General features: G+C 39.5%; 2 protein-coding genes, 1 long non-coding RNA gene and 2 pseudogenes across 5 annotated transcripts; 4 read left to right on the top strand and 1 right to left on the bottom strand.

Annotated features, from left to right (window-relative positions):
• Positions 1–63: 63 nt before the first annotated feature.
• On the top strand, positions 64–3,331 carry LOC141828700 (uncharacterized). The gene is made up of 3 exons (XR_012601792.1): positions 64–453; positions 2,402–2,573; positions 3,202–3,331. It is a non-coding gene; the product is annotated as an uncharacterized LOC141828700 (long non-coding RNA).
• A 772-nt stretch (positions 3,332–4,103) lies between these two features.
• LOC141825892 (uncharacterized) lies at positions 4,104–4,894 on the top strand (annotated as a pseudogene).
• A 1,753-nt stretch (positions 4,895–6,647) lies between these two features.
• Positions 6,648–15,312, top strand: LOC141826030 (serine/threonine-protein kinase/endoribonuclease IRE1a). Its single transcript, XM_074713287.1, has 7 exons — positions 6,648–7,104; positions 7,656–7,857; positions 8,229–9,793; positions 10,600–10,772; positions 10,863–11,109; positions 11,262–11,565; positions 14,914–15,312. Exons 1-7 carry the CDS (start codon positions 6,788–6,790, stop codon positions 15,058–15,060), a joined length of 2,955 nt encoding a protein of 984 aa, XP_074569388.1. The 5' UTR covers positions 6,648–6,787; the 3' UTR covers positions 15,061–15,312.
• A 599-nt stretch (positions 15,313–15,911) lies between these two features.
• On the top strand, positions 15,912–17,610 carry LOC141828230 (uncharacterized). 3 transcript variants are annotated; one of them, XM_074715614.1, is made up of 2 exons: positions 15,912–17,284; positions 17,476–17,610. In XM_074715614.1, exons 1-2 carry the CDS (start codon positions 16,076–16,078, stop codon positions 17,512–17,514), a joined length of 1,248 nt encoding a protein of 415 aa, XP_074571715.1. In that variant the 5' UTR covers positions 15,912–16,075; the 3' UTR covers positions 17,515–17,610. The 3 variants fall into 3 exon arrangements, with proteins under 3 accessions (XP_074571715.1, XP_074571714.1, XP_074571713.1); XM_074715613.1 differs by having other exon boundaries at positions 17,376–17,593; XM_074715612.1 differs by having other exon boundaries at positions 17,373–17,593.
• A 1,041-nt stretch (positions 17,611–18,651) lies between these two features.
• On the bottom strand, positions 18,652–24,527 carry LOC141827809 (uncharacterized; annotated as a pseudogene).
• Positions 24,528–24,690: the final 163 nt, after the last annotated feature.

Here is a 24,690-nt window from a genome sequence, read left to right as displayed (position 1 = left end):
GAGATCCTAACCCGATAACGAAGGTAATTTCTTGGCTTCGTCTTGAATTGGGATCCAATCCTCTGCCCTGGTTGGTGTGCGGCTCCGCGCCGTCGCTGTCGCCGTCGCCGCCTCTGCTCCTATTGTGCTGGGGGACGTTTTTTGTCCTCTAGGGTTTTATGCCGCGAGGTTGAAGCTTCGATCGGTCCAGCGGCCGGCCTCCTCCTGGAGTTTCCTTGCCTCGTTTGCTCTTCTACGCCTTCTGCCATGGGAGGGCGGCGCACGTGGGCGAACGTGGTTTCCAAGAACCGATTCGCCTCGAAAGATTTCCCTCACCTCCATCAGACATCCGACGATGGTAGGCTTCTACTTCTGGGGTTTTCTCTGTGGTGTAGCTTTCCTGAAAGAATCATCCTTGGGTGTTCGGGCAACAAACGTGTCGCGAAGCCGGATTGGTTCCGGCGCAGTAACACGGTACGCCTGACTAACAGTTATTGAATCGTTGACTTTGGTTCGATTTAGCATTGCGCAAGGGATTTCTACCATTGTTTGTTTTTGTTTAAAAAGTAATATGGATTTCATTCTGGTTTCTGGAGTGCCATTATATTGAGAATTGAAGACAAATTTGTTATACTTTTAGAAATGTTGTGTCATCTCTATTTGGTTTAATTCTATAAAAGAATTTTCTTTCTTCTTATTTGGAAACTGCGGTGTTGATTCAGTTACAAGTAGGTGTTTACAAAATATATTCATCTCAATTACCTTGGAAATAAAAGCTAAGGATGAAAGAGTATCTAGAGTGGGTTAAATTTTATTCGGTTTATAAATACGTAGGAAAAACACAACAAAGACTTTTGACGACTTCTAAAATTGACGACACTTGACATTCAAAGCTTTGAAAGAATCTAAACTAAGTTATCTACTGCATTAATATATGTACACACACACAAATGGAATCGGCATTGACATGGATGACTGAGGTGTGGAAGCAATGAAATTTTGTAAAAGCAATTGCTCATATGCTAGTTTAGTATTTTTACCTTCCATCAATGGAATTTCTTTGGACTTTTTATATTTTCTTCTTTGCTGCATTAGAAGGGGAGTCTTAGCGCAACGGTAAAGTTGTTGTATGTGACTTATAGGTCATGAGTTCAAATCTTAGCAATAACCCCTTGCAAAATGAGGTAAGGTTGTGTACAATAAACCCTTCTCCAGGATCCTACATTGGCGAGATTTTTGTGCACCAAGCTGTCCTATTCTCTTGTCTTAAGCTTTTGGGCTAAATGGTTGGCCAGTGATATTAGCTTGATATCCAAGTAAAGGTCCTATGCTTTAATTTTTCCATTGTTAATACTTTGAAACATCTATCTCAAGTTATTCCATGCAATGAGGGGCATTCTATTCCTCCCTCATGTGAGGGGAATGATAACATTATAAATGCTTCTAATAGTCTATTTCCTTACAATTGGGGTTTTTGGACTAAGCGGTTATTCAATCATTTTAAAACAGATTATGTACCACTTCTCCGTAGTTTCTTATTAATTTCAAAAACTAGTGTAGTTTTGGTTTGTGTTTTGCTGAAAACAAATCCTCTTGCTATCATGAGTTGGTATTAGCTGATTTTTCAGCTTAGTAATCATATGTAGCAGTAGTGGAACATATGTATTTGTAATAAGTATTGCCTATTATATCATCTTGAACAATATAAGCTACATGTTCGCTTAGTATGTTTCTACTGATACTATTACAATAGTATATGATAACCATGCACTGGTTTGGTTTCCACGGCTATGATAGCATTTCTTGTGTGAACCATCTATATCTATGATTGTATCGATTTGGCTAGCATGCACCACATGATTGTCTGTTGTAATGCGTTATAAGCAAAGCGGATCTGTAAATAAAATTGAATGGAAAAAGCCTACATCTGATATTGGACCATGAATATACCTCATAATCGAATTACTAATTCAGAAATATTGAACAACAAAGTTATTTTATCTTTTACTGTCATGCACAAGAAGATGCTTTGAGGATAGTAGCTTGGATGTTTGCTGGAAATGATATACTGTTAATAACATACAATTTCTTGTGTGTACTGGTTTTAATTCACCTTATTTTCTTGATGAACTATGAATAATCAATGATCTTCCTGGTAGCATGGATATCATCATAATTTTGAACCTTTTGCAAAATATCTTTATGTTTGTTGATTACTTTAATTTAGTCATAATTCTATTGTACAACAGGATAACTTCTATTTGCTGATTTCTGCCTCGAATAGATATAACCAACAGAAGCACACCTCATGTTACCAAGTTATGATGGTTGTGTGATTTTTTACATGAAGAGCAGATTACTGTCTTTTCCTTATCCAATTGAAGGTTTAAGAACTTGATTGCTTATTCACTATGCTTTGCAGGCTGATTGGATTGTGAAGGACCAAGATGATAACTCGTACAATAGTTAAGAGGAAGATACTGTTATGGTATGGAATGAGGAGGACCATGAGGTTCAATAAGATTTTGATCACTCAGCTACTGATGATCAACTTATTTAAAATTTGATCATCAAATGGGGGATATTAAGAGCCTGTGAGTTCTCTAGCAATTACTAATCTATATATAGCAGATTTCACCTCTATGCTGTTAAATACAGTAATTTATAATGAAACATATATTTAAAAAAAATTAGCAAGGGTATGCTGACAATCAAGATACTTATCATCTGCACAATAACTAAAAGGTCCAAAAAGAGTCTCTCTACCTAATAATTATTAGTTGTTGTGAATCTCATCTATGTCTGCAAAACACAATCCTGTGGAGCTAGATTTTTTGCAGTCTGCAAAGCTGCAGTCGTCAAATCTTTCTTCTCATGTAGCTATAAGCTTCTTTGCTTTCCAACAAACTACTGATAGTTGAACAGGCCCTTCTGTTTAGTGTACTAGACCATTATTATTTTTTCCTGGTATCCAATAATTTTTCTAGAAGATGATTCTGAAAAACTTAATTTCAGTTATATCCAAATATTTTAATACTTAGCTACTCAATTCTTATGATCTGATAGACTCTTTCTTTTTTTCCTGTAGAATTGGATGCTAAAGTGACCATTCTTTATCATTTTAGTTGTATATTTATATCCTGATCTCTTTTGCATTATTTGTATTTTTGTTATCTGCACTGCCGGAATCATTTTTCAAGAATCTCCTTTGTTAAAACACAGAATGTCCCTGCAAAGATTCTTGAGGCCGATGAAGGAAGTATGTGAGAGTCAAATCCACTGGGACTGTGTGCCCTACTGAATGTCGCTACGAGGTTATATCTACCGTGAAAAAGCCATTGGTGCTTGCTTGTGGGCTTCTGGGTCTGGATCCAGATGTCTGTTTACCCTTTGATGGAGAAGATCCTGTTATCACTGCCGTGGTTCAGTAAAGCTCAAGGTTATTTGTTGAACATATTTTATATTCTTTTTTGCGAATGAATATAATTGATTATCTATGAGTTTAAATGAATTTGTGTATCAGAAGATATTATTCTTGGAATATAATTGAGCTTAGTTTAAATGAATTTGTGTATTAGAGTCAAATGTAGCAGCTCATACAAGGAATTAATTTAAATTTGTCCTATTATAATTTTAAATCCTTTTGTTATTTTTAAGAGTGGGATTGAGTTTGGTGAAATATTCAATTAATTTTAAATCCATTTTGTTATCTTAGTGATGAATAATAACCATTTTGAAGCCCAAATTGAATCAGCACGTGCAACGTAGCTGCGGCTGCGGCGTAGCTGCGGCTGCGGCGCTTGGATCCGAGTCGTCCCAGCCAGCCAGCCAACGCACGCGGAGCCCGGCGTGGCTCTTCGTCAGATGGACTGGAGCCCGGGTGGTTTGACTTCCGTGATTCCCGCAGATGACACGACCCACAGTGCTCCGCAGTGGAATCACCGCCGTTCATTTAATGCGCGGGGCGCCCCCACGCAAACCCCCACCGCACGCTGATTGATGGTTTTTTTTTTTAACTGCGCCAAGCAAAATAGAGGGGCGTCTTAGGGAATACCTGTCGGGCGGAAACGAGACCGGTTTATAAGTACACCCGCTTCGGCCTTTTCGATCCGCATCGACGTCATCCTTTCTCGACCTCGACTGCGGGCGATGGCGGCGGCGGGGGGCGGAGCAGCCAGGGAGAATCGCTTCCGCGGAGTGCGGAAGCGGCCGTGGGGGCGCTTCGCAGCTGAGATCCGGGACCCGTGGAAGAAGACGCGCAAGTGGCTGGGGACCTTCGACACGGCGGAGGAGGCGGCGCGGGCGTACGACGAGGCCGCCCGCAGCCTGCGCGGGGCCAAGGCGAAGACCAACTTCGGCTCCGCCGGGGAGATCGGGGCGCCTCCGCAGATTGGGTCGTGGGCGACGCCGCGGTGGCGATCGGGCGCCGCGTCGCCGGGGGGTGACGGGAGGGGTCTGCCGCTGGGGCCTCCGCCGCGTCAGCCAGCGGGCGGCGGATCGGGGCGACCCGAGTGGCGGTTGGAGGCCGTCGAGGCGGCAGCGTGGGTGGATCTGGAGAAAAATACCTCCGCCGCGGCGGCGGCGGCGGGGAGGAAGGGAGGAAGACGAGGAAGAGGAGGCGGCGCCTCCTTTTGCGTTTGATCTTAATCTGCCGGCTCCTTTGTTCTAATACAGATAGATCCGACGGCCGGATGCCTCGGTCACAGCTTTTAGTTCCTTTACCTTTTGCTTTCTTTTCCTCGAAAGCCGATCTCGGCTCTGTACCAAGCGGCTGATTAGAAGAAGCAGCTAGTTGTTTAATGCAAACCATGCGCGTGCAGAACCGGCACTGGCCGGCGGCGAAGTTCCCATCGAATGAATCGGTCATTACTGCGCTTAATTTAATTTAGCTTCACGTGTGGGGGCGACTGCCTGCTCTCAATCACTCACTTGCCATATAGTCAATTGATGATCCTTCAAAAGGCTTCAGCCTCCATCGAAAGAAAAAGTATCCAGACCGCACGCCGTCACATCGCGGCACGAGGGCGGCCGCCGCGAGCTTAGCTAGGGTCGCAAGTCATCATCCTGCGCCTACTCCTGCCATCGCAGATCGCTATCGAGGCTGGTAAATGCACTTGTGGACCTAGCGAAGGCGACAAGGCGGAAGTCTGCGACGGAGGCCGTACAAGGTCGGGCCGTGCCTTTGTAGCAGGAGGCGAGACACGTGTCCCGGAGTCGGCATGGCGGTTCGGCTGGAAAATTGCGCCACGAGGAACACAACAAATCTAGGAGTGGAATTGCCAACAGGCAGAAGAAGTCGAAGAGGATGGCTGCGGGAGACGAGGGAGGAAGAAAATAGGCATTTTATCACTCTGTGACAAGATCCGACCACGGTTCGGAACCGCCGGTTCGACGGTTCGGAACCGCCGGTTCGACGGTTCGTGGGAGGTCGACCCTTAACCTTAACCGCCCAAGACGGTTACGGTTCACGGTTCGGAACCGCCGGTTCACGGTTCGGTTCACGGTTCGCCACGGTTCGTGACGGTTCGAGATTATTATATTAAAAAATTTAAAATTTAAAATTTATATTAAAAAAATATTGAAAAAAAAGAGAAAAGTCGATGTAATTAGTGGTGCATATTTCAAGACCGGTGAGAATTGCATTCACCCCATCAACAGTGTCTTAATATGGATTTGAATTAAATAAAAAATATATATAATTATATTAATTTTATAAATAAAAAGTGTTGTAGAACATTGGTGAGCATGTAAGCTTGTCTCCCGGAGTGTCTGGTTCGATTCCCAGCTGTTGCAATTGGCAGGTGTTGATTTTTGAAAAAAAATAAAAAAATCCAGAAAAACCCAAACCGGCGGTTCAAACCGCCGGTTAACCGGCTGAACCGCCGGTTCAAGAGGGCTTGAACCTTAACCGGCCCGGCAGCCTGCCGGGCCGGTTACGGTTCGACCCGGCTAACCGGGTCAACGGGCTGGGTCCGGGTTTGACCCGGTCCGGTTCCGGGCCGGGTCCGGGCTGGACCCGGCCCGTGGTCGGGTCTACTCTGTGTACGGGACATATTCATCGTAATATGTCTCGGAGACTACTTAACGTTTTTCTTCTGGTGGAATCCGTCACTTTAACGGTATTTTACATGATCAGTTTCACGACCATTTATGAGACACGACGCAAGACGGTGACTACTTAACGTTTCTCACATGTATAATATGGTTGATGAATATGCAACGCGACCAACTATAGTGATTGAATGGATCAATTGGGTCAGGTCCAAACTCAAATCCAATCAGTGACTTCAGGTTACACACACAGCCGGAGCCCAATTGGACCGCACCTTCCAGCTCAAGTCCATCATTTTTTAAAAAAAATTGAAATAATAAAATTATTTTAAGTTTTTTTTAAAATAAAAAATTCTATAGAAATAATTTTTTATAGAATATTTGCGTATTAAAAATATAAAAAGGTTCACCATAATCGCCACGAGACTCCTACAATTATGGCTCGGCCATTTTGGTGAGTGCTTATGGTCAATGTGGATATTTCGAATACCCAAAAAAAATTACGAGATGCCCGATGCGTTTCCGTGCTTGGATAAGCAGGGAAACGTGTCGGCGCCCCTTTCATTTTCCTTCCAATTACGGCGGCAGCACGGAGGCGATCACAGACGAGGGGGAGAGGAGGGGGAGGGAGGGAGAGAGCAAGGAATCGCCTTCTTTTCGCTCCTCGAATCCACCTCGTTGCCCTAAAGTTTAGCTTCCTCTGCGTCTTTTTGCCGCTTTCTTGGAGATCTGATCGCCCCTGCCAATTCGATGCTTGATGAGGCTCTCGGTCACGAACTTCGTGTCCTTCTTCGCCGTGCTTGTCTTGGGGTTTCTTGCCTCCGGCGTGCTCACGCCGTTGGTGCTTGATTCGCCGGTGGAGGGCGAACCATGGCTGGCGGATGTTGCAGCAGCTGTTTCTTCTTCTTCCTCCTCTTCTTTTCCGCATCGGCTTTCTCTTCCAGCCGCGCCTTCTGTCCAGGTCTCTGATGCAGAGAACGCGAGTGGACACCGCCCGTTGTCCAATGATCTAGTACCCTTCGGGAAGGCTCTAGCAAGTCCCGGATCGAGATCGATCCTGAGTTTGGATGAAAAGTAAGTATGGGGATTTGGATTCATGTTAATAGGAGATCGTTTCTGCATTTATGCGTGTTTTTGTATGTTTGATTGTTCTTTTGATTTCTTCAAATTAAGCAAAGATCCGACTTATTATTGTTCAAATGTGTTCTGACTTTCTCTGTAAAATTAGGCATCAGTTTCGAGGCAGTCGAGGCCAAGCTTCTTTAACACTGACGAAACTGTGGGTCTTAAGCTTTTGCGTTTAATCATGTTAACTTGTCTAAGCATCTAAACTTGCCTCAGCATTTGCTAATACATTTGGGTTGACGAGGCATTCTTGTGGAGTTGTTATTCCTTTCAATATATATATATATATATATATATATATATATATATATATATATATATATATATATAAATTATATTGTATATTATTCCAGTATACATGCAATAGCAGTGTTGTTTCATTTGATATAATAAGTTTCTACTATTCTGTACATTATGGCTTAAACCAATTAAAGTATTCATTGATTTATTGCTACTTAGTTATGTACTGCTATTTCATAAGTTTTTACTATATGATGCAGTAAACATGATAAATTCCTCCTCGCGTTGCCAAATGGTACTATCTATTTCATGAATAGATCCAAGAAACCTCAGTGGAAGCTTTTGACTGGTCAGTCACTTTCATATTCATGGCATTCTCCTTCAATTGTTGATCCTGAATATATTGTGTCATCTGATGGCGATGGGGAACTCTATGAATACAGCAAGGATTCTGGGAAAAGGGTATGATCTTAGTATCCCTTTGATATATATATATTTTACAATCGCAATATCACCCACGTGAGATGATAAGACAGATCATTGGCCTATAACTGACAATAAAAGGTTCAGGAAAAATCATTGAAGCTTTGTGCCCCCTATAAGCCACAGATCATTTCTGATTGGGTAGACCAATGTAGATGTTCTCTGTCAAGTCTCCACATATATTGTAAAGAACCCCCCCCCCCCACAAATCATTCCCATTAAGATTGGTAGTTCAGTGTAGAAATACACTCTGTGAAGCCTAAATTTTAAAGATTCCTAGTTTTTTATTTTGTCCTATTTGACTGGCAAATTCAACTGAATTATTTTATGCTTTCTTTCTTTTCATATAGAAGCATAGCTGGTCCATTGAGGAATATGTCCAGCGAGCACCTATTGTTGAAGGATCAATCATCACTACGGGAACAAAGACATCAACTTTCTATGTGGTTGATGCAGAAAGTGGGGAATTAATTTATAATGACAAGGAGCCTTTAAGTTTGGCAACTGTTGGAGTGCGTTCTGCTAGAGAGCAGACCATTGCATCCAAATTAGAATCTGGCAATGCTACTTACATAACCATTATAAGAACAGATTATTTTCTTGATAGTTATGAGATAAACAATCATTTGTGGAGTGTTATGATTTCTCGTATAAGTGCTTATAATGTTGGGACTGGACTTCCACCTACTGTGGATGATGGGGTGGAACTACCCGCTGTGGCTGAAAGAAATATTCCTGTCTACATTCAGGTTGAAGCTGATCAATCATCTGAGCCAAAGCTTATGCTACCTGCCTCATCTAAACCAAATTCTGGAATGTGGTCTGGACAGCATGTTGTGCGATCGCCTGAATGTGAAACAATTGATAATTGTTCATCGGCAAGTCTTACTGTTTCCAAGTCAGTCCCTTTCGAGTTATCTGGAAAACCAGATGTTTTGTTTACCTCTTTGGATGGAACACAAGGTTTACCTGTTTCTCCAAAAGCATGCTGGTTGGGCAACTGCATTGCTGCTAGACCAAGTTTACCTACTGAACATTTTAGACCAAGTTCTGGAAAAGATATTCCCAATGCATCACAAAAGGTGTTAGATGACCCAAAGGAATATTCAACAAGTGAATATTCTGATGCCCATATGAATTTGTGGTTCTCATTGCTATTTATTAATGGTCAAGGTTACATCTGGCTTTTGATTCTATTTTGTGCGGCTCTATTGATGTTTTGCTGTTTTTGGTTGAGAAAATGGTTGAATTATAATAAAGAATATGATGATTCAATACAAAAACAATCTGTGTTTCCCAAGAGAAAAAAACTTCAGAAAGCTGGGAATTTGAAAAGTTATACCAGTGGTATTGATGATCAAAATACTGTATCGAATGGAGAAAATGCTGAAACTGTTGGACACAGTCAAATTCAAGACAATAGGAACTACTCATTCATAAACCTCACAAAGCCTGATGATAGTAGTGATGGGCGTTGGGTTGGAAGACTCTTTGTTTCAAATACTGAAATTGGCCGGGGGAGCAATGGTACAGTTGTCTTTGAAGGACTTTATGACGGTCGACCAGTCGCTGTGAAACGGCTCCTTCGTGCACATCATGATGTGGCTCTTAAAGAGATTCAGAATCTTATTGCATCTGATCGGCATCCAAATATTGTTCGGTGGTATGGGGTGGAACAAGATCTGGATTTTGTCTATATCTCATTGGAGCGCTGTACTTGCAGCCTAAGTGATCTAATACAATTGTGCTCAGAAGCCTCAGAGTCTTCTTCGGATTCTATATACATGGAAAATCAAACTTCAAACACTCTCATTGATTACAAACTTCAGTTAGGCTTGATGAAAAATGTTGGAAAGGAATTTTCCTTGTGGAGTGCCAATGGCCTTCCTTCCTCTCAGCTCTTAAAACTTATGAGGTTGCAGTTTGTTGATGTCCCCCATTTTCTTTCTTGTTCTTAAACATGCTTTCACTTTAACTGTGCATCCTGATTTATTGCAACAAAAATATAAGTTTTTTTTTGCTTATTTGATCATAGACAGCTAGAGAACCTTGAAGAGTTGTGAATTAGCACTTGCTAGGACATTCTGGACATGCACAAAAGTTCAAACATAACCTATCATGCAGCTGAGTTTTGCCTCATTTGATTGAATCAGGCACTTTAGTTGTTCATAGTGAAGAACCTTTTAGCACCTTTATATCTTCTATTATGAAAGAAAAATCTAGGCTGGTCAGAACTTGATGCTGCAGCAAGGAAGCATGCAAATGATTTTTGACAGATGTTCAAAGGTGGTATTCCTTCTTAAACAACTGCAACAGCCAAAAATACATCAAAACTATCTGCAACAATAAATACCAGCAGCGAAGGAGCAGAAAAATCTCTATTGCTACAAATTTTATTACTTGGACCAGCTTAATAATCTGGTTCAAGTCCAGGCCACACCTACCATCCAACACAGTATCTGAATTCATCAGTTAATCCAACACTTTAGATCCTCATTGTCAAAGTGTACTTTAACAACTTTGGCAAATGATTTTGATGTATTATATACATTGTGGGAGGCCTTTTTCACATGCATAACTTTAGGATGGTTATTGATATTTACATAGCTTCCCTCGGCCCTTTTTATTGAAATTTTGGTATTATAGATTTCAAAATTTGTAAGCCATTTATTTATTTATTGTCATTTTGTAATCTGTCTGTACTCCCTTTTTGTAATACAGAGATGTAATTTCTGGTCTTGCGCATCTTCATGAACTTGGAATCATACATCGGGATCTAAAACCTCAAAATGTCTTAATAAGCAATGATAGGTATTTTAATGCCAAACTGTCTGATATGGGCATTAGCAAACGCCTGCTTGAAGACATGTCTTGTTTGAGTCGTAATGCCACCGGTGAGTGCAGAATGTAATTCAATATAGATTCTCTTTAATTTGTATAATGTTTCAGGTGGACTAAGAACAAGTTTGTATTGACATAACCAGGGTCTGGTAGTTCAGGCTGGCAAGCTCCAGAGCAACTACTTCATGGACGTCAGACACGAGCTGTGGATTTGTTCAGTTTGGGTTGTATTCTGTTCTTTTGTATCACCAAAGGCAAACACCCATTTGGCAATCACTTTGAAAGGGATTCAAACATTGTGAATAATCGCATGGACCTCTTTTTGGTTGATCATATACCAGAGGCTGAACATCTACTTTGTCAATTGTTACATCCTGACCCGCAGATGAGGTAAGCTGACTTTGACTCTTTAATTTTCATTATAATCATTTTCTCCCCATTTTCATTGCTTTGTTTATTGCATCTATTTAATATTAATTTGCACTATAGTTATTCTCTCCATTTTCATTTCTTTGTATAACAGCATCATTTTATATGAACAGGCCAAATGCAGTGGAAGTATTGCACCATCCTCTTTTCTGGAGTTCTGAGACACGACTTTCATTCCTACGAGATATGAGTGATAGAATTGAATTGGAGGACAGAGAGAATGAATCAGGTCTTCCCAAAGCACTAGAAAATAGTGCATCAACTGCATTTGGTGGGAAATGGAATGAAAAGTTGGATGCTGCATTCATAACAGACATGGGTCGTTATCGAAAATATCGATTTGATTGCATGCGAGACCTTCTACGAGTAATAAGAAACAAGTTGAACCATTATAGGGAACTACCCAAACCTCTCCAGGTTTGTTACTTCCAATCCTTCCAACTTTGAAATCAATTTGGCATATGTCATGACTTGCTTCAGTTAAGTATTTATGTGATTCTTTTTGAAATTGCGTTACTCTTCTATCAGATCATGCACATTTCGATATAATGATCATAAAGAAAATTTGTCATTGCTTCCTTTCACTTCTAATGGGTCATTCTAGGTTGAAGTCTTTTCGATTTGTCTCTTTTTGGTTCAAAAATATTGTCAGTGATTGAACCAACAATATAATGTTATATTTGTACAATTTGTTTAAGAATGACGCCTTTAATCCATTCACATCATAAAGATTTGAATGAACCCCCTTTGTGCACACACACATTTACATATATATATATAATAATAAAAACAACTTATATTGGCATTGTTTTTAAGTATAGATTTAATTAGCCAAATTAAGTATAGATTTAATTAGCCAAATGGTTGAGACTATTCATATATATTTTTGATAGCCTCAACTATATTATACATAATAAAAAGAAGGAAAATATATAAACATAACATGTACTTATAATCAACAACAACAACGATCAAGGCTTATCCCACTAGGTGAGGTCGGCTATATGAATCTTTCTACGTCATGAGTTCTATACCCTATTATATCATTAATTATATTTAAATAAATTTTATTTTTATTTTATTTTATTATTACTAATTAAATTTTTTTTATCTTTATCTTCCTCATTTGACGTGCACATTTGTCATAGTTTCACATTGTGGAACATCTATTGATCGTCTACATACATATACTTACTATCTTAAACATGCCTTTCAAAATTTTTCCTCAATAAATGCAATGCAATCTTGACTTTTTCTTTAATATTTTCATTTCTTATTTTGTCCATCTTTGTATGTTCGAACATCGACTTTAACATCCTCATCTTTGCAACTTTCATCATTTGCTTATGTGCTCAAGCTATAGCACAACATTCAACTCCATATGATATAGCAAGTCTAACCTTCGTTTTGTAAAAAAAATTTTAGTCTTAAAGGTACTTTACGATCACGAAGAACACCTGACGCTCTCCTTCATTTCTAACTACTACTATTTCATCTGTTGGCGAACTATCTATAACAATACATATTCCATTTCTTTTCCGTGCATCATAACTTAAAATCTAAATTTTCTATCATCTTTGCCTTCCCTCCTATTCATTTTGTCTCTTATACACAAAATATTAATTCTTTCTTAATCATTGTATCTACTACCTCTATGACTTTACCTGTAAGCGTTCTTAGATTCCATGTTCCAAATCTTAGACAACTAGTTTTCCTATAATATTTATTTTTAGTCAACCTATGGTGTGCGAGCTCTTGCATATTTAACATTGTTATAGGTTGATATCTCCTGGTCAAGAAAGTCAAAATTTAGTTCACGTGGAGATAACACGTCGGATATGCCTGATTGACTCCGGGCCCGATAGACTCCATGCCTAATTGGCTTCACGTCCGACTGACTTCGTGCCTGATTGGCTTTGCGCTTGACTTCATGCCTGGCTCCGTGCTAGACTTCATGCCCAATTGACTCCGGGCCCAACAGACTCTATGCCCGATTGACCTCCCGCCCAACTGACTTGGTGTCCGATTGGCTCCGCACCCAACTCCATGCCTGGCTCTACGACTGACTTCATACCCGACTAGCTCCGTGCTTGACCGATGCTATGCCCTGCTGACCCCATGCTTGATCTACTTCGTGATCTCCTAGATAAAGGTCAGCTCCTCAGCCAGCTCAGTCACGCCGAGTCCGCACTCTGTGCTCAGGTAGCTTCACTCCAACTTATATCCCTCACTCATCCACTTGACGACCGCTTGAGCGACACATGATAAAGTACTCAACGGTAGATCACCTACTACATTTAATACAACATGACCTTTTGCCGTATTAAGTATGAGTGATGGGACCCTCCCCTACCACGATCAAATATGTTTGTTACCGTTGATGGGACATCTCTACGGATGACTCTATAAAAGAACCCTGCTTCCCGCGGGCCCGGGTACGCGCACGCACGTACACACTCTCTACTCTCATTCTTTGCATTCCTATTCTTCTTCTTCATATCCGACCGACGGACTGACTTGAACTTCGGAGTGGCTGAGCTAGGGCACCCCTAGCCTCTATTCTAACACTCCTCTTCTTTGAATCTCTACAAGGATTCTATCTTCTCTAGCTGCTCGTGGGCTTTGTGCGACCTCGTTAATATAGAAGTCAGTGTCTGGTGATTCATCCGGAGGCGATCTCAAGCAAGAACAAACACTACACCCAAGTTTTCATAAAGATGTAGCAGTCCTTATTGATATATTATAGTTGGATTTTGCAACGCGAACTCTTACATGTTTAATACTACATCGGAGTTCTCATGGAGATGTAGCGATACGCTACAGTTGGATCTTGCAATACGTTCCTTCCGAGGAACAACCTAGCACTAACACAATAGTTTGATGGTAGCACTAACACAATAGTTTGATAGATCCATTCATTACATATTTATTTGAAAATCACTAGCAATACAACACGCAACCCTCATCTTTCCATTCATTAAATATTTGTCTGAAAGTCCTGCTGACTAGCAATGTAACACGCAATCTTGTCCTTTTTCATTTGGATTTGGGACCGACATTGGCAGGTTTAACATGTACTTATAATCAAAAGAAAATAAACTTCCATGAAAAATTAATGAAATATTTTGCATAAAAGAAATTAAAAATAGCTAACAAAGATTTTTTTTTTCTTTCAAATTGATAAGATAGATGAAAATCTGACAAAGCAACAAATAAGTGTATCTTTTGACTTGCCACTGAACGTCAATCCATTGGTGGCTCTCAGTTTCGGCCATACCTATTGATTACAATATATTGGTTTGGATTATCTATTGATTTCCAGTAAAATATCTTTCTTATGCCTTCAACCATTCTATGTCGCTTAATGCATCCAATCAGTGCAGATATATCAACATCTTTGTGTTTTTCCACCCAAGTCATGTCGATATTATTACCTTTCAGGAAGATAATTCTACTTAGTTTCTCCTCTCTTGAACTTTCAGCCTTGATTGTTGGCATATGGTTATTGACTCGATGACAAACCTAAGCATTATGCTTAGCAGAACTTTGTTGATCTGCACAGTTTATTCATTTTCTGTGCAGGGTGGTTCTCAAATACTTAATGTTTGTTGACAACCATTATTGTTGTCATTTTTACTCACTGTAGTTAACATTGGTTGTGTGTGTTGCACAGTATTGAATATGATACTTTTTTTTTAATTATTATTCTGAATCATTTTTTTATAGCTTAAATGAAATCCTTTAAATAATTCACATTACTTCCAGGAAATTCTCGGACCTGTTCCTGAAGGATTTGATTCGTACTTTGCGAGTCGATTCCCCAAACTTCTTATAGAAGTCTACAAGGTGGCTTATCAGTTCTGCAAGGAAGAGGCCTTTTTCACTAAATATTCTAGAAGTAGTCTTTCATAGCTTTACTGAACTACCTATTCTTAGTCCTTTGAGAAACCTGATTATCACTGTAGAATATCAGTGTAAATGTTAACATATGTTGTAAAACTCATGTAATTAGGCCCTGTATTGTATTGTACTTGCGTTCCAGAGGAAGACTAACCCACCCTTGTAAATTATCCACGCAAGTGTATTCATCTTATTCCAGAGGCCAATGATGCTATATGACTTCGTTTGGGTACTTCAACAATGAGTAGTAATTGATTAAGTGTTTTTTGTTGTTGTTGCATATTGATGTAACTACTAAGCAAGTACAGAGTAAAAGATTTTCATGGAGAACCTTTGTCATCAAGACTCAAGAGTGAATATCGTGAATATGCATCCTCGTGAAGATGGTGGATCTTAATTCATATGTATTCTTAGTTAGTGATGTGGATATTCATGAAATCAGAGAATTGGAAATCCTATTTAGAACAAAAAATAGGATTGATTAAATATAGAAAATATATAAATATTTTTTACTATTTCCAAAAAATATTTATATGTAAAATAAATACCTATTTTACCACCTCTACCTCAGGCTAAAATATTATAATTTTCATATGGTTATGAAAGACAATTATGCATATGAAATGATTTTTTATTTGCAATAAAGTTTGATAAAATTTATATTTCAAAAATCAATAAAATTTAAACTTTTTTGTTTTGTTTTTAGTTTGAAGTAGTTTACATGTAATAGAGGCAGAATCCAACTGTATATCTCAAATATAACCAATTTTTTGTTTTAGTATTTCGAAATTAATTTTTTTTCAAAAATAAACTATTTAACACCGACACTAATAATCCGCTCCAACTCGTCTGCCCTATTCGCCGGATTCCCGGCCAGGGTTTTGGATTCGGCTGTCGTAGTGCAGCAGCCGCCAGCGCTCACCGTCACGGCAGTCGCTTCCGCCCGCCGCCCCTTTCATCGTCTTGGCTCGCTTCGCTCCATGGATTGCTTACCATCCATTCTGAAGCCCTCGTCTTCCTCTCTTGCATGCCCTCGCTCACTCAGCAATCTCTTTCCCCCTTTGGTCTTTCCCTCTTTCGCCGGCTTCGCGGTCACATCCGTGGCCTTTCCTCCCGAGAACCCTCGACGAATGATCTCCCGCGAAGATTCGCCGAGCTCGTGAAGCGTTTCTCCCACCGCCCTCCGTGTTCCGCTCCTCCCCCTGTTCCAGAGGTTGGCGCCAGACCTCACTGGCCCCACCCGTTCGAGTACGCTTCACTGATTGAGGCCTACGGCCGCGCCGGCCAGGCCGAGGAGGCCCTCCGCCTCCTCCGCGAGATGAAGAACTTCTCTTGCCGCCCCGATGTCGTCTGCTATACCTCTGTGATTGACATCTTGGCGAGCTCCGGTCGCCCCGAGGAGGCCTTGGATGTGTTCGATGAAATGCTCTCGTACGGCATTGCCCCCGATGCCGCAGCCTTCACTGTGCTGGTCAAGCTATACTCTTGCTGCTTGAGGCAGTTCGACGCAGCCTACGAGGTCGTTCGTTGGATGGTGAAGTGCGGCTGCGCACCAGACGTGGTCACGTACTCGACGCTCATCGCCGGGCTATGCTGGGCGGGGAGAGTCGAGGAGGCGTTGGGCATCCTCGACCAGATGCTGGAGGAAGAATGCCTCCCGAATGTCTATACTTTCACGCCCATCGTGCAAGCTTATTGCCTCAGCGGGAGGATCGACAAGGCAAAGGAGCTAATGAACACCATGGAGATCATCGGGTGCCCGCCCAACACTGTCACCCACAACGTTTTGGTGGAAGCCCTTTGCAAGATCGGATCCTTCAACGAGGTCGAAACGCTTCTGAAAGATGCGACCTTGAAGGGTTGGCAACCAGACACGATCACATACAGCATCTACATGGATAGTCTCTGCAAGTCGGGGCTAGCAGACAAGGCCTTCGATCTGTTTGAAGTAATGCTTGAAAGAGGATTGCGACCAAATGCTGTGACTTTGAATATTCTTCTCGATTGCCTTTGCCGTGCTTCAAGGGCCAGGGAGGCTAAATGCTTGTTGGAGCGGAGCGCCGACGTAAAATGGATTGCTAGTGTCGTCAACTACAACACTGTGATGAGCAGGCTCTCCGATGGGGGGAGATGGCCGGCTGTTTTGAAGTTGTTTGTCGATATGTTTAAGAAAGGCATCACAGCTAACTCTTGGACATGCAACATCGTTGTTCACAGCCTTTCTAAAGCAGGAATGGTAAGTCTAGCAAAGTTGCTCTTTGACAGCAATGGCTTTGTTCCTAACGTGATGAGTTATACTACTCTTATCCATTATTCCTATATAGCAGGCAAAACACATGATGTCAACCATTTGTTCCAGAAAATGGCCATGGAGAACATTGCTCCAAATTGGATCACTTACAGTGTAATGATTACATGTCTTTGCAGAGACGAAAGATATTTGGAGGCCGTCGGCTGCTTCTATAGGTCCCTCAAAGATGGATATTCGCCAAAACTAGTTGCTCATTTGCTGTATCAGCTAGTCAGAGGTGGAAAACTAAGGGAAGTGGCATGTCTCTTGGATTGGATATTGAGACAGGGTTTGACTATAGATGTGTGTATATTCCATAGTTTGATCAAGGCATTTTGTAGGATTGGTTATTGTAGAAGTTTGCGAATATATGAAATTTGCAGCATGCTCGACAAAATGCTCCAAATTGGATGAAACTATCTATGTATTTGTTCTGTTCATGATTCATTGATGCAACAAAGTTACATACTCCAGCTGATGTTATTTGCTAGTTGAAATATGCATCTGGTGCTTTCTAAGTTCCTGTAGTTTCAGTCTCAGTGGCTCAGACGTGTTTGCTTAGCCCTTGTATGTTTATGTGGATCTGATAACTTAAAACGTCCCAATTTATAAAATATCTCAGGTTTTTCTTCTCGTAGATAAACAACACCATAGAAACCTTGCCTTCAAGGATATTTTTATTCAATTAGTATATTATCGATAAGGTTTAGATTAGTTTTACTTGGCATGGTTAACTAAACCAAGAATTAAAAAACATATATTTTTTAAAAAATATATAAATAGATCTCTTATTTACAAAGATTCTTTTAGTTTAATTCCTAAAATATAATAATTGAACAAATCAAACTAAATTTTCTCATAGATTACTTTAAATACCTCTTATATACAAAGATTTAAAAAGTGACAAGTAAACAAATAATAATAGGATTAAAATTTTCTTTAAATTAATCATTATAAGTTATTCTCTGATGCATGTAACTATTTTTTTTCATCTCTTCAACCTAAAAATATTAATTAAATTTAATGATGTAAAATTCTTTTTTTTCTTTTGTTTATCCTGCTTTTTGATCTTATCTCAGCTGAAAGAAGTCATTCTCTTGCTATAAATCCATTTTAAGGTTCATATTAATTTTGCTCTTCTATTTTTTTTTAAAATAATTTAGATATTCAACTCTTGTTATCTAACTAGTCTTAAACATAGACAGTCCAATTCTATAGATCACTCATAAGATAAATTCAAAAATACATGAAACTCCTTGCCCAACCATCAACCTTTTAAATTTTTCATCTCATTGAAAAAAAATAAAGGAGATTAGAACCGTAGATGTTCAGCACCTTGCTCTAAGTATGAATATACTTGATAACATAAACTACTCAGGTCTCTATGCCGAGCTACATGAAAATGGAGTAAATGGAAAAACAAAAAACAAAAAATAAAAAATAAAAAATAAAAAAATTGGAGAAAGGAGAGGATAGGTGATCAAGTATATCTCAAAGTCTGTTGCTTGGTTCGACCTCAACGAGACGTCTCAAGCATGCGTGTGAGCCTTCGATTTTTTTAGCACTTCCATAAAAACCGATGCGATTCTCTCTGCCATGTGATGCTCCATGAACCTCTCTCGCACCCTCTCATAGCCTTTTCTTCCCATCGTCAATCTTCGCTCGACATGTGTGGCGAGCTTTATCATGTTCTTAGCAAGTGAGGTTACACCCTTCCTTTCCCACAGGATGCAGCAAACCTGTAGTTCCATTAACAACAATCTCTGTGGTGCCACCAGCCGCCGTCCCCTACAAGTCGAGTAAACATCAAATTGAACCCTTGCCTTTAAACTCTAATTGCATATTTGATTTGTATGAATATCTAAGTTCAGCATTATGATGAATGGCAGAATAAAACAGGGGAAAAAATTGCCCATCTCTACGTTATAAATCAGGGTACCATGAACTAATTCATCTTTATCAGTTTGAAGCAACTTTATGGCTTAGTTTGGTTTCATTACTACAAGAAATATGTATAGCAAGAGAGGAGAGAAGAAAAATACCAGAATTGGCAATTTAAATGCCATAGCCTCGATTGTTATCCTCCCAAAGCACTCTCCACGGGCCTAATGAGAAGTAAAACCTAATCTTCAGAACTATGATAAACATGTTCTAACTATTACAAGAGATTCTTATCATTTTTTTTAAAATACCAATTAGCACAATTGTAAACATATCCTCCGTACCTGAGAGTTCTGTACCAGCACATCAATTGCAGCTAAGTATGGAGCAACTGTTAGCGTCTTGTTAACGAAATGAACTCGGCCCTCGATACCTTTACTCAGAACAAAGTTGCGAAGTTCTGTTTCAAATTTTGTCTGAGCATTCATATCACTTCCAACTATAACTGCATGCATGGACGGCACTTGCAGCTTCTTTGCTTGGATGATTTGAAGGCTTTCATAAAATGCATGAAGAAATAAATCTTGCCCTTTTCCACGTGAAACGCCTGTCAATTGTCCAAATGGCTCAAAAGGATTGAAAAACATACAGTAGCTAACACAATTCAGCAAGTCAGACAATCACCTTTTTCCAATTAGCAGGTATAAACGACAAGGATTACCATAGCTAAATGCTAGTTACAAGTAAAATAAATACAATATACTGAAGAAATTAAATGTAATATCTGAAGCATAATTTGAGCATGAAGCAAACAAGGTTTAATTTGAAACTCGCGAATACACAGATAAATCGAGGAATGCTGCAAAGCATGTAAGTTAAACAAAAAAGCAAAAGCAACTAAAGCATGGTGATACACATAAATCATAATGGGTTCTTTATAATAAGAAGAGCTTTCTACTCTAGTGTCATAGATCTATTACTTCAGGTCTATTCAGATAAGAGATCAATATTCTTCGAGAAGTCAAACAAGAGAATTCTAGCACTCTCCGAGTTAGTAACCAATTCTAAAGGATCGGATAGCAGATAGAAATTCTTTTAGTGAATTTTCTACATGAGAGTTTATGAATGCACCAGTATAATGGTGTGGCGGCTATAGCATATAAATGATTTCTATCCATCAAAGGTTCAATAGAAATAGAATGTACTCTATGTTCCTTTAGATGATATTCACATGGAATATCAGAAGCATGGGGATTAAAATTAGATTTTTTGTATATCTAATAGCCACAATCATTTTTTTTTCTTTTACACCCAAACTAAGCAATAATCACAACTGCATTACTAATAAACATTGCAACTTGAGCATAGTTCTAAAATTTCCTAAAAATATGAAAACGAAAATCTCGTGTTTCATAGGAGTATAAGATAACATTCACAGAAAAACAAACACAAACACTCAGGCAGTAGTTCAAATGGTTGCTAATCCTTCACAATGTATGTAGAAATTGCAGGACAATCCAGAGAAATTTGAAATGATTGTGTGCCATTATAATGAAGCACAATATGTTCAAATAGAACATTGCAGCATGTTGAGACTTTCAGAAATAGAAAAGCAAAGAAAGCAAATTTCAATCTTGAGGTAGCATGTTACTGAAAATTTTGCATATTTACAAACTTGCATATAGAGGAACAATAAAGCAGACTAAAAAGTAAATTTGTTAGGAACAGACAAAATGATGGAATTCAAGCCAACCGGTAGACAGCTACGAAATACTGGGTTAATTCTATTATGCGGTTGGAAACAAGTTTTTACTGTTTATAATGGCAAACAAAAGATCTTCACTCCGCATTCCAAGAGATTCACGTATATGCTCCTGAAGCACCTTCCTTGCAACTTGGTCTTCAGCAATCTCCATCAAATCTTTACTATTTCCTAGGTGGACAACATAGGTCTCTGGCATCTGGATTCTACAAGAGATATAAAAATGAGAAAAAAAGTAGATAACAGGATAAAAGGAAAAGATTGAAGGCTATGCCATTATGTTGCAAAACAGTAACTAGAAAGACATAGCAGTACCCAGTAGAGTGAATACATGAAGATAGTATATCTGCAGGTTAACCACCTTTTTCTTCGGCGGCGGCGCTGGCTTTTTTTTAGGATTTCCTCCTTCGCCAGCGGCGTCGTGAGAATCAGACCTAACAGCGGGCGGCAGGCGGCAGGCGGCAGGCGGCAGACGGCAGACGGCAGACGGCAGACGACAGCAAACGTGATCGCGATGATGGAAATCGCGATCGCGAAGGGGGGTGAGACAAATCGGCGCGAGAAGAGGAGTCGACGCCGGAGGCGCGGGTGCTCTGTTTCTCTCGCGAGAAGGAATAGAAATCGGCGCCTCGCAGAAACTCCGGAAATAAAACCGGCGAAAGAATAACCCTAATGCTCTGATACCATGTTATAAAATAACTTAAGAAATCATGAAATCAATTACAAGATATAAGGCCCTATTTATAGGGCCTATTGTAGAAAAAGTCTATAAAAATAACGAATATTTATAACTAGAAAGACATAGCAGTGCCCAGTAGAGTGAATACATGAAGATAGTATATCTGCAGGTTAACCACCTTTTTTCTGCTATACTTCTATTAATGCATATTTAGTCCATCCATAATATCAGAAACTAGTTCAATAACATGATTCATTCGCATCATTGCCCTAATAAATATTTCAAAATTTTGCATATATAAAGTTCTTCATCACAAAGCACAAAAAAAACTCAAGGGACCAGAATATAGAAAGAGCAAGCTCCATCATCTTCAGTGAATCAATTGCTTATCCTACAGGCACAAAAATAAAACCAGATAGTCAGAATAAACAATCAATCTTTTCAATAGTTCAAACTATTCGGTTTCCTGCTTAGAAAACATCTGAATTTCCTCAAAACTACTAAATGATAGGGAACTAGGATATAGATATATTTGTACAAGATAAAATAAACAAAGATGTCCAAATAAATGAGCTCCACAATAGATGGAAATTTATGGAACTTTTTACCTACTTTAGACGGTCATGAGTCCTATTCTTCCAATATTCAGCAGTTGTCCGAGAGTCAATCATGACACCAGCAACATAAGGAAGATGCTTGATGTATTCTAATTTGAAATAATGTCCTCTCATTTCATGTATCCACCATAGGATTTTTGGAAGAACCTGTGGAATCTGTTCCTTGAGAATGCCATCAAGCCACTTTCCAGTGACAGCGGTGTTTAAAATAACCAAATCAGCTTTGATAGCAGTATCAATAGCCTCTTGCTCTTTTGCAGAAAATACCTGATAATTTGCCAAAAAGAAACCTATACTATAATTAACTGGGATAAATAAGAATAACAAAAAAAATTCCTAAAAACACAAGAAATTAGAAGAGTATTTATGTATATCACATATCAAGTACACAACTGGGTAGTAATACCATAAAGGTTATTCCAAGTGTAACAGTAGTCTGCAAAATCAGTAATGCTATCATTTTAAATAAACTAAGCTTAGCTGTCACCAACGGAAAGAACAGCTTATCTTGAAATAAGAGCAGAATAACAAGGCAATTGATTCTAAAAATAATGTTACCAACACGTTATTCAGCCATCAAAACTTGGCACACATTCACAGGTCATATTGAGTAATATTATATGTTAGATCTAGAAATTGGCTACCAATTAATGAAACATATATGGTGAGTGAAAACCTACCTATGCATTTCATGTTAAGAAGGGTAAATCTTGGATGGAAGGGCTAGAAAGCACAGAGTACACACCAAAAGGATGTATTAAGTTGGTTGCTTATATGATACCTGCACTCCCCGTGTCAGCATCTTATGCTCCAAACTATAAGTTACTTCGTTCTTTTCTTCAGATTTGGGGTAAGTAATCCATACCACATGAGAACCAACATTTCTCAAGAGAAATGCCAACTCCATTAACAGCAATGGTCCACCTACATCAAGAAAGGGATGGCCAGGTTTCAAGTTAACTAAGAATCAGATTGCATCCAAGTTGGCGCAACAGCCAATTCAAGAACAAATACATTTTTTTCATCATAGAATGGGGGTAACAAGTTTCATCTCAACTCATACATTTGGAATAGAGTAGAAGTTAAAAAGCTACTGCATTGTTGGCTTGTTGAAAAACTACTGAGTTAGAACTAGTATTATGCAAACATAATCAATTAACTATGAATTTCAGAGTGACAATTGATATCAGGGTTATAAGCAACATTGTAGCATCAACATTTTATTCACATTCCAAGGACATTGGCATATCATTGCGAGAATATTGGATACTTGAAGCTTTCTAAAACCAACATGGTAGCTTCATTTACTTAACAATTCTGGTCATATTACTTTCAAACGATCTCATAGTCATTAGAAGAAAATCTTCTGAATGTCTAGTTCAAGCTCTTGATATTACTTAACTCACTTCAATTACTTGTACAATGCCACCACAACTGTGTCAATAACACTCACAACCACTGAAATATGGTTTGGAGAAGAACAAATCAATTATACTAAGACCGCAAAGAGCAAAGATCAATCCTTTTATCAGCGTTAAATTTTTTAGAAAATAGTGCCAAATTTCAACTCTTTATTGCAATACTCAGCATTTCTGTACTAAGCATCTCATTTTCTCATTTGCCTTCAAACATCAAAACTAAGAGGCCATGGAGGTGACAGAGTGTCAAACCCCCATCCCTTTCTATCGCAGAAAAGTTATCTGGCATCTCTTTATCAACAACGAATTCACAAAGCCGAGAACCAACAGATCAAAATCTAATGAAAGGAACAGAAGTTACAGAGGACGTCACAACCAATTAAACTGAAATTCGAACTGCAGTCCTTGATTACGTCGAAGAAGAATGACAAAAAAAAACCAAATCCAAGAATAGGGAATAAGCAAAAGGATATTGTAAGACACAGAAAAGCATCAATCACCCGAAAGAGAGAGTTCGTGCGAGACGAGAAGCACGAGCTTGTTCCTCATGAACGCAAGGGGGTTCTCCCGACCGCCAGCCCCGGCATCCGGTTGTCGCGGGAGCTGCGCACGGTCCGTGGTGACCGCAATCCCTTTCCAACCCGAATCGCACGGGCCGTAGGTGCTACGGATGAGGCAAACGAGGGCGGTGGAAACGGAGACGACGAGAAGAAAGAGGAGGAAGCCCTTCCTAAGCGGAAACCATCCGGTAGCCACCAGCTTCGCCATTGGAGAGCAAGACGGAAGCTTGCTCCTCTTCCTCGCACCAAGATCCCTTCAGGCTTCGTCCCAATTCCAGAGCATAGATCGACAGATGGAACCGATCGCGCGCGTCTATGCGAGCAGTGAAAAAAATAAATAAATAAACTCATAACGAATAATTTAGAAGGTAATTTAAAATAAGATAAACTTTTAGGGTTCAAATAAAATTGCCCTAATTGCATATAAAAGTGAAA

The sequence above is a fragment of the Curcuma longa genome, chromosome 4, assembly GCF_044706935.1.
Source record: "Curcuma longa cultivar G26 ecotype Majalengka, Jawa Barat chromosome 4, ITB_CL_G26_1.1, whole genome shotgun sequence".
NCBI classification, from domain to species: Eukaryota; Viridiplantae; Streptophyta; class Magnoliopsida; order Zingiberales; family Zingiberaceae; genus Curcuma; species Curcuma longa.
The sequence above is the reverse complement of the archived record's forward strand: the minus strand, read 5'-3'. Positions and strand labels throughout refer to the sequence as shown.

Bases quoted from the DNA above. Each gene is read 5' to 3' on its own strand.
- LOC141826030 (XM_074713287.1), top strand. From the start codon at position 6,788: ATGAGGCTCTCGGTCACGAACTTCGTGTCCTTCTTCGCCGTGCTTGTC. The intron at 10,773-10,862 runs GTGAGTGCAGAA...TGACATAACCAG, and splicing joins TTTGAGTCGTAATGCCACCG to GGTCTGGTAGTTCAGGCTGG. The intron at 11,566-14,913 runs GTTTGTTACTTC...CATTACTTCCAG, and splicing joins AACTACCCAAACCTCTCCAG to GAAATTCTCGGACCTGTTCC.
- LOC141828230 (XM_074715612.1), top strand. From the start codon at position 16,076: ATGCCCTCGCTCACTCAGCAATCTCTTTCCCCCTTTGGTCTTTCCCTC. The intron at 17,285-17,372 runs GTAAGTCTAGCA...ATTCCTATATAG, and splicing joins GCCTTTCTAAAGCAGGAATG to CAGGCAAAACACATGATGTC.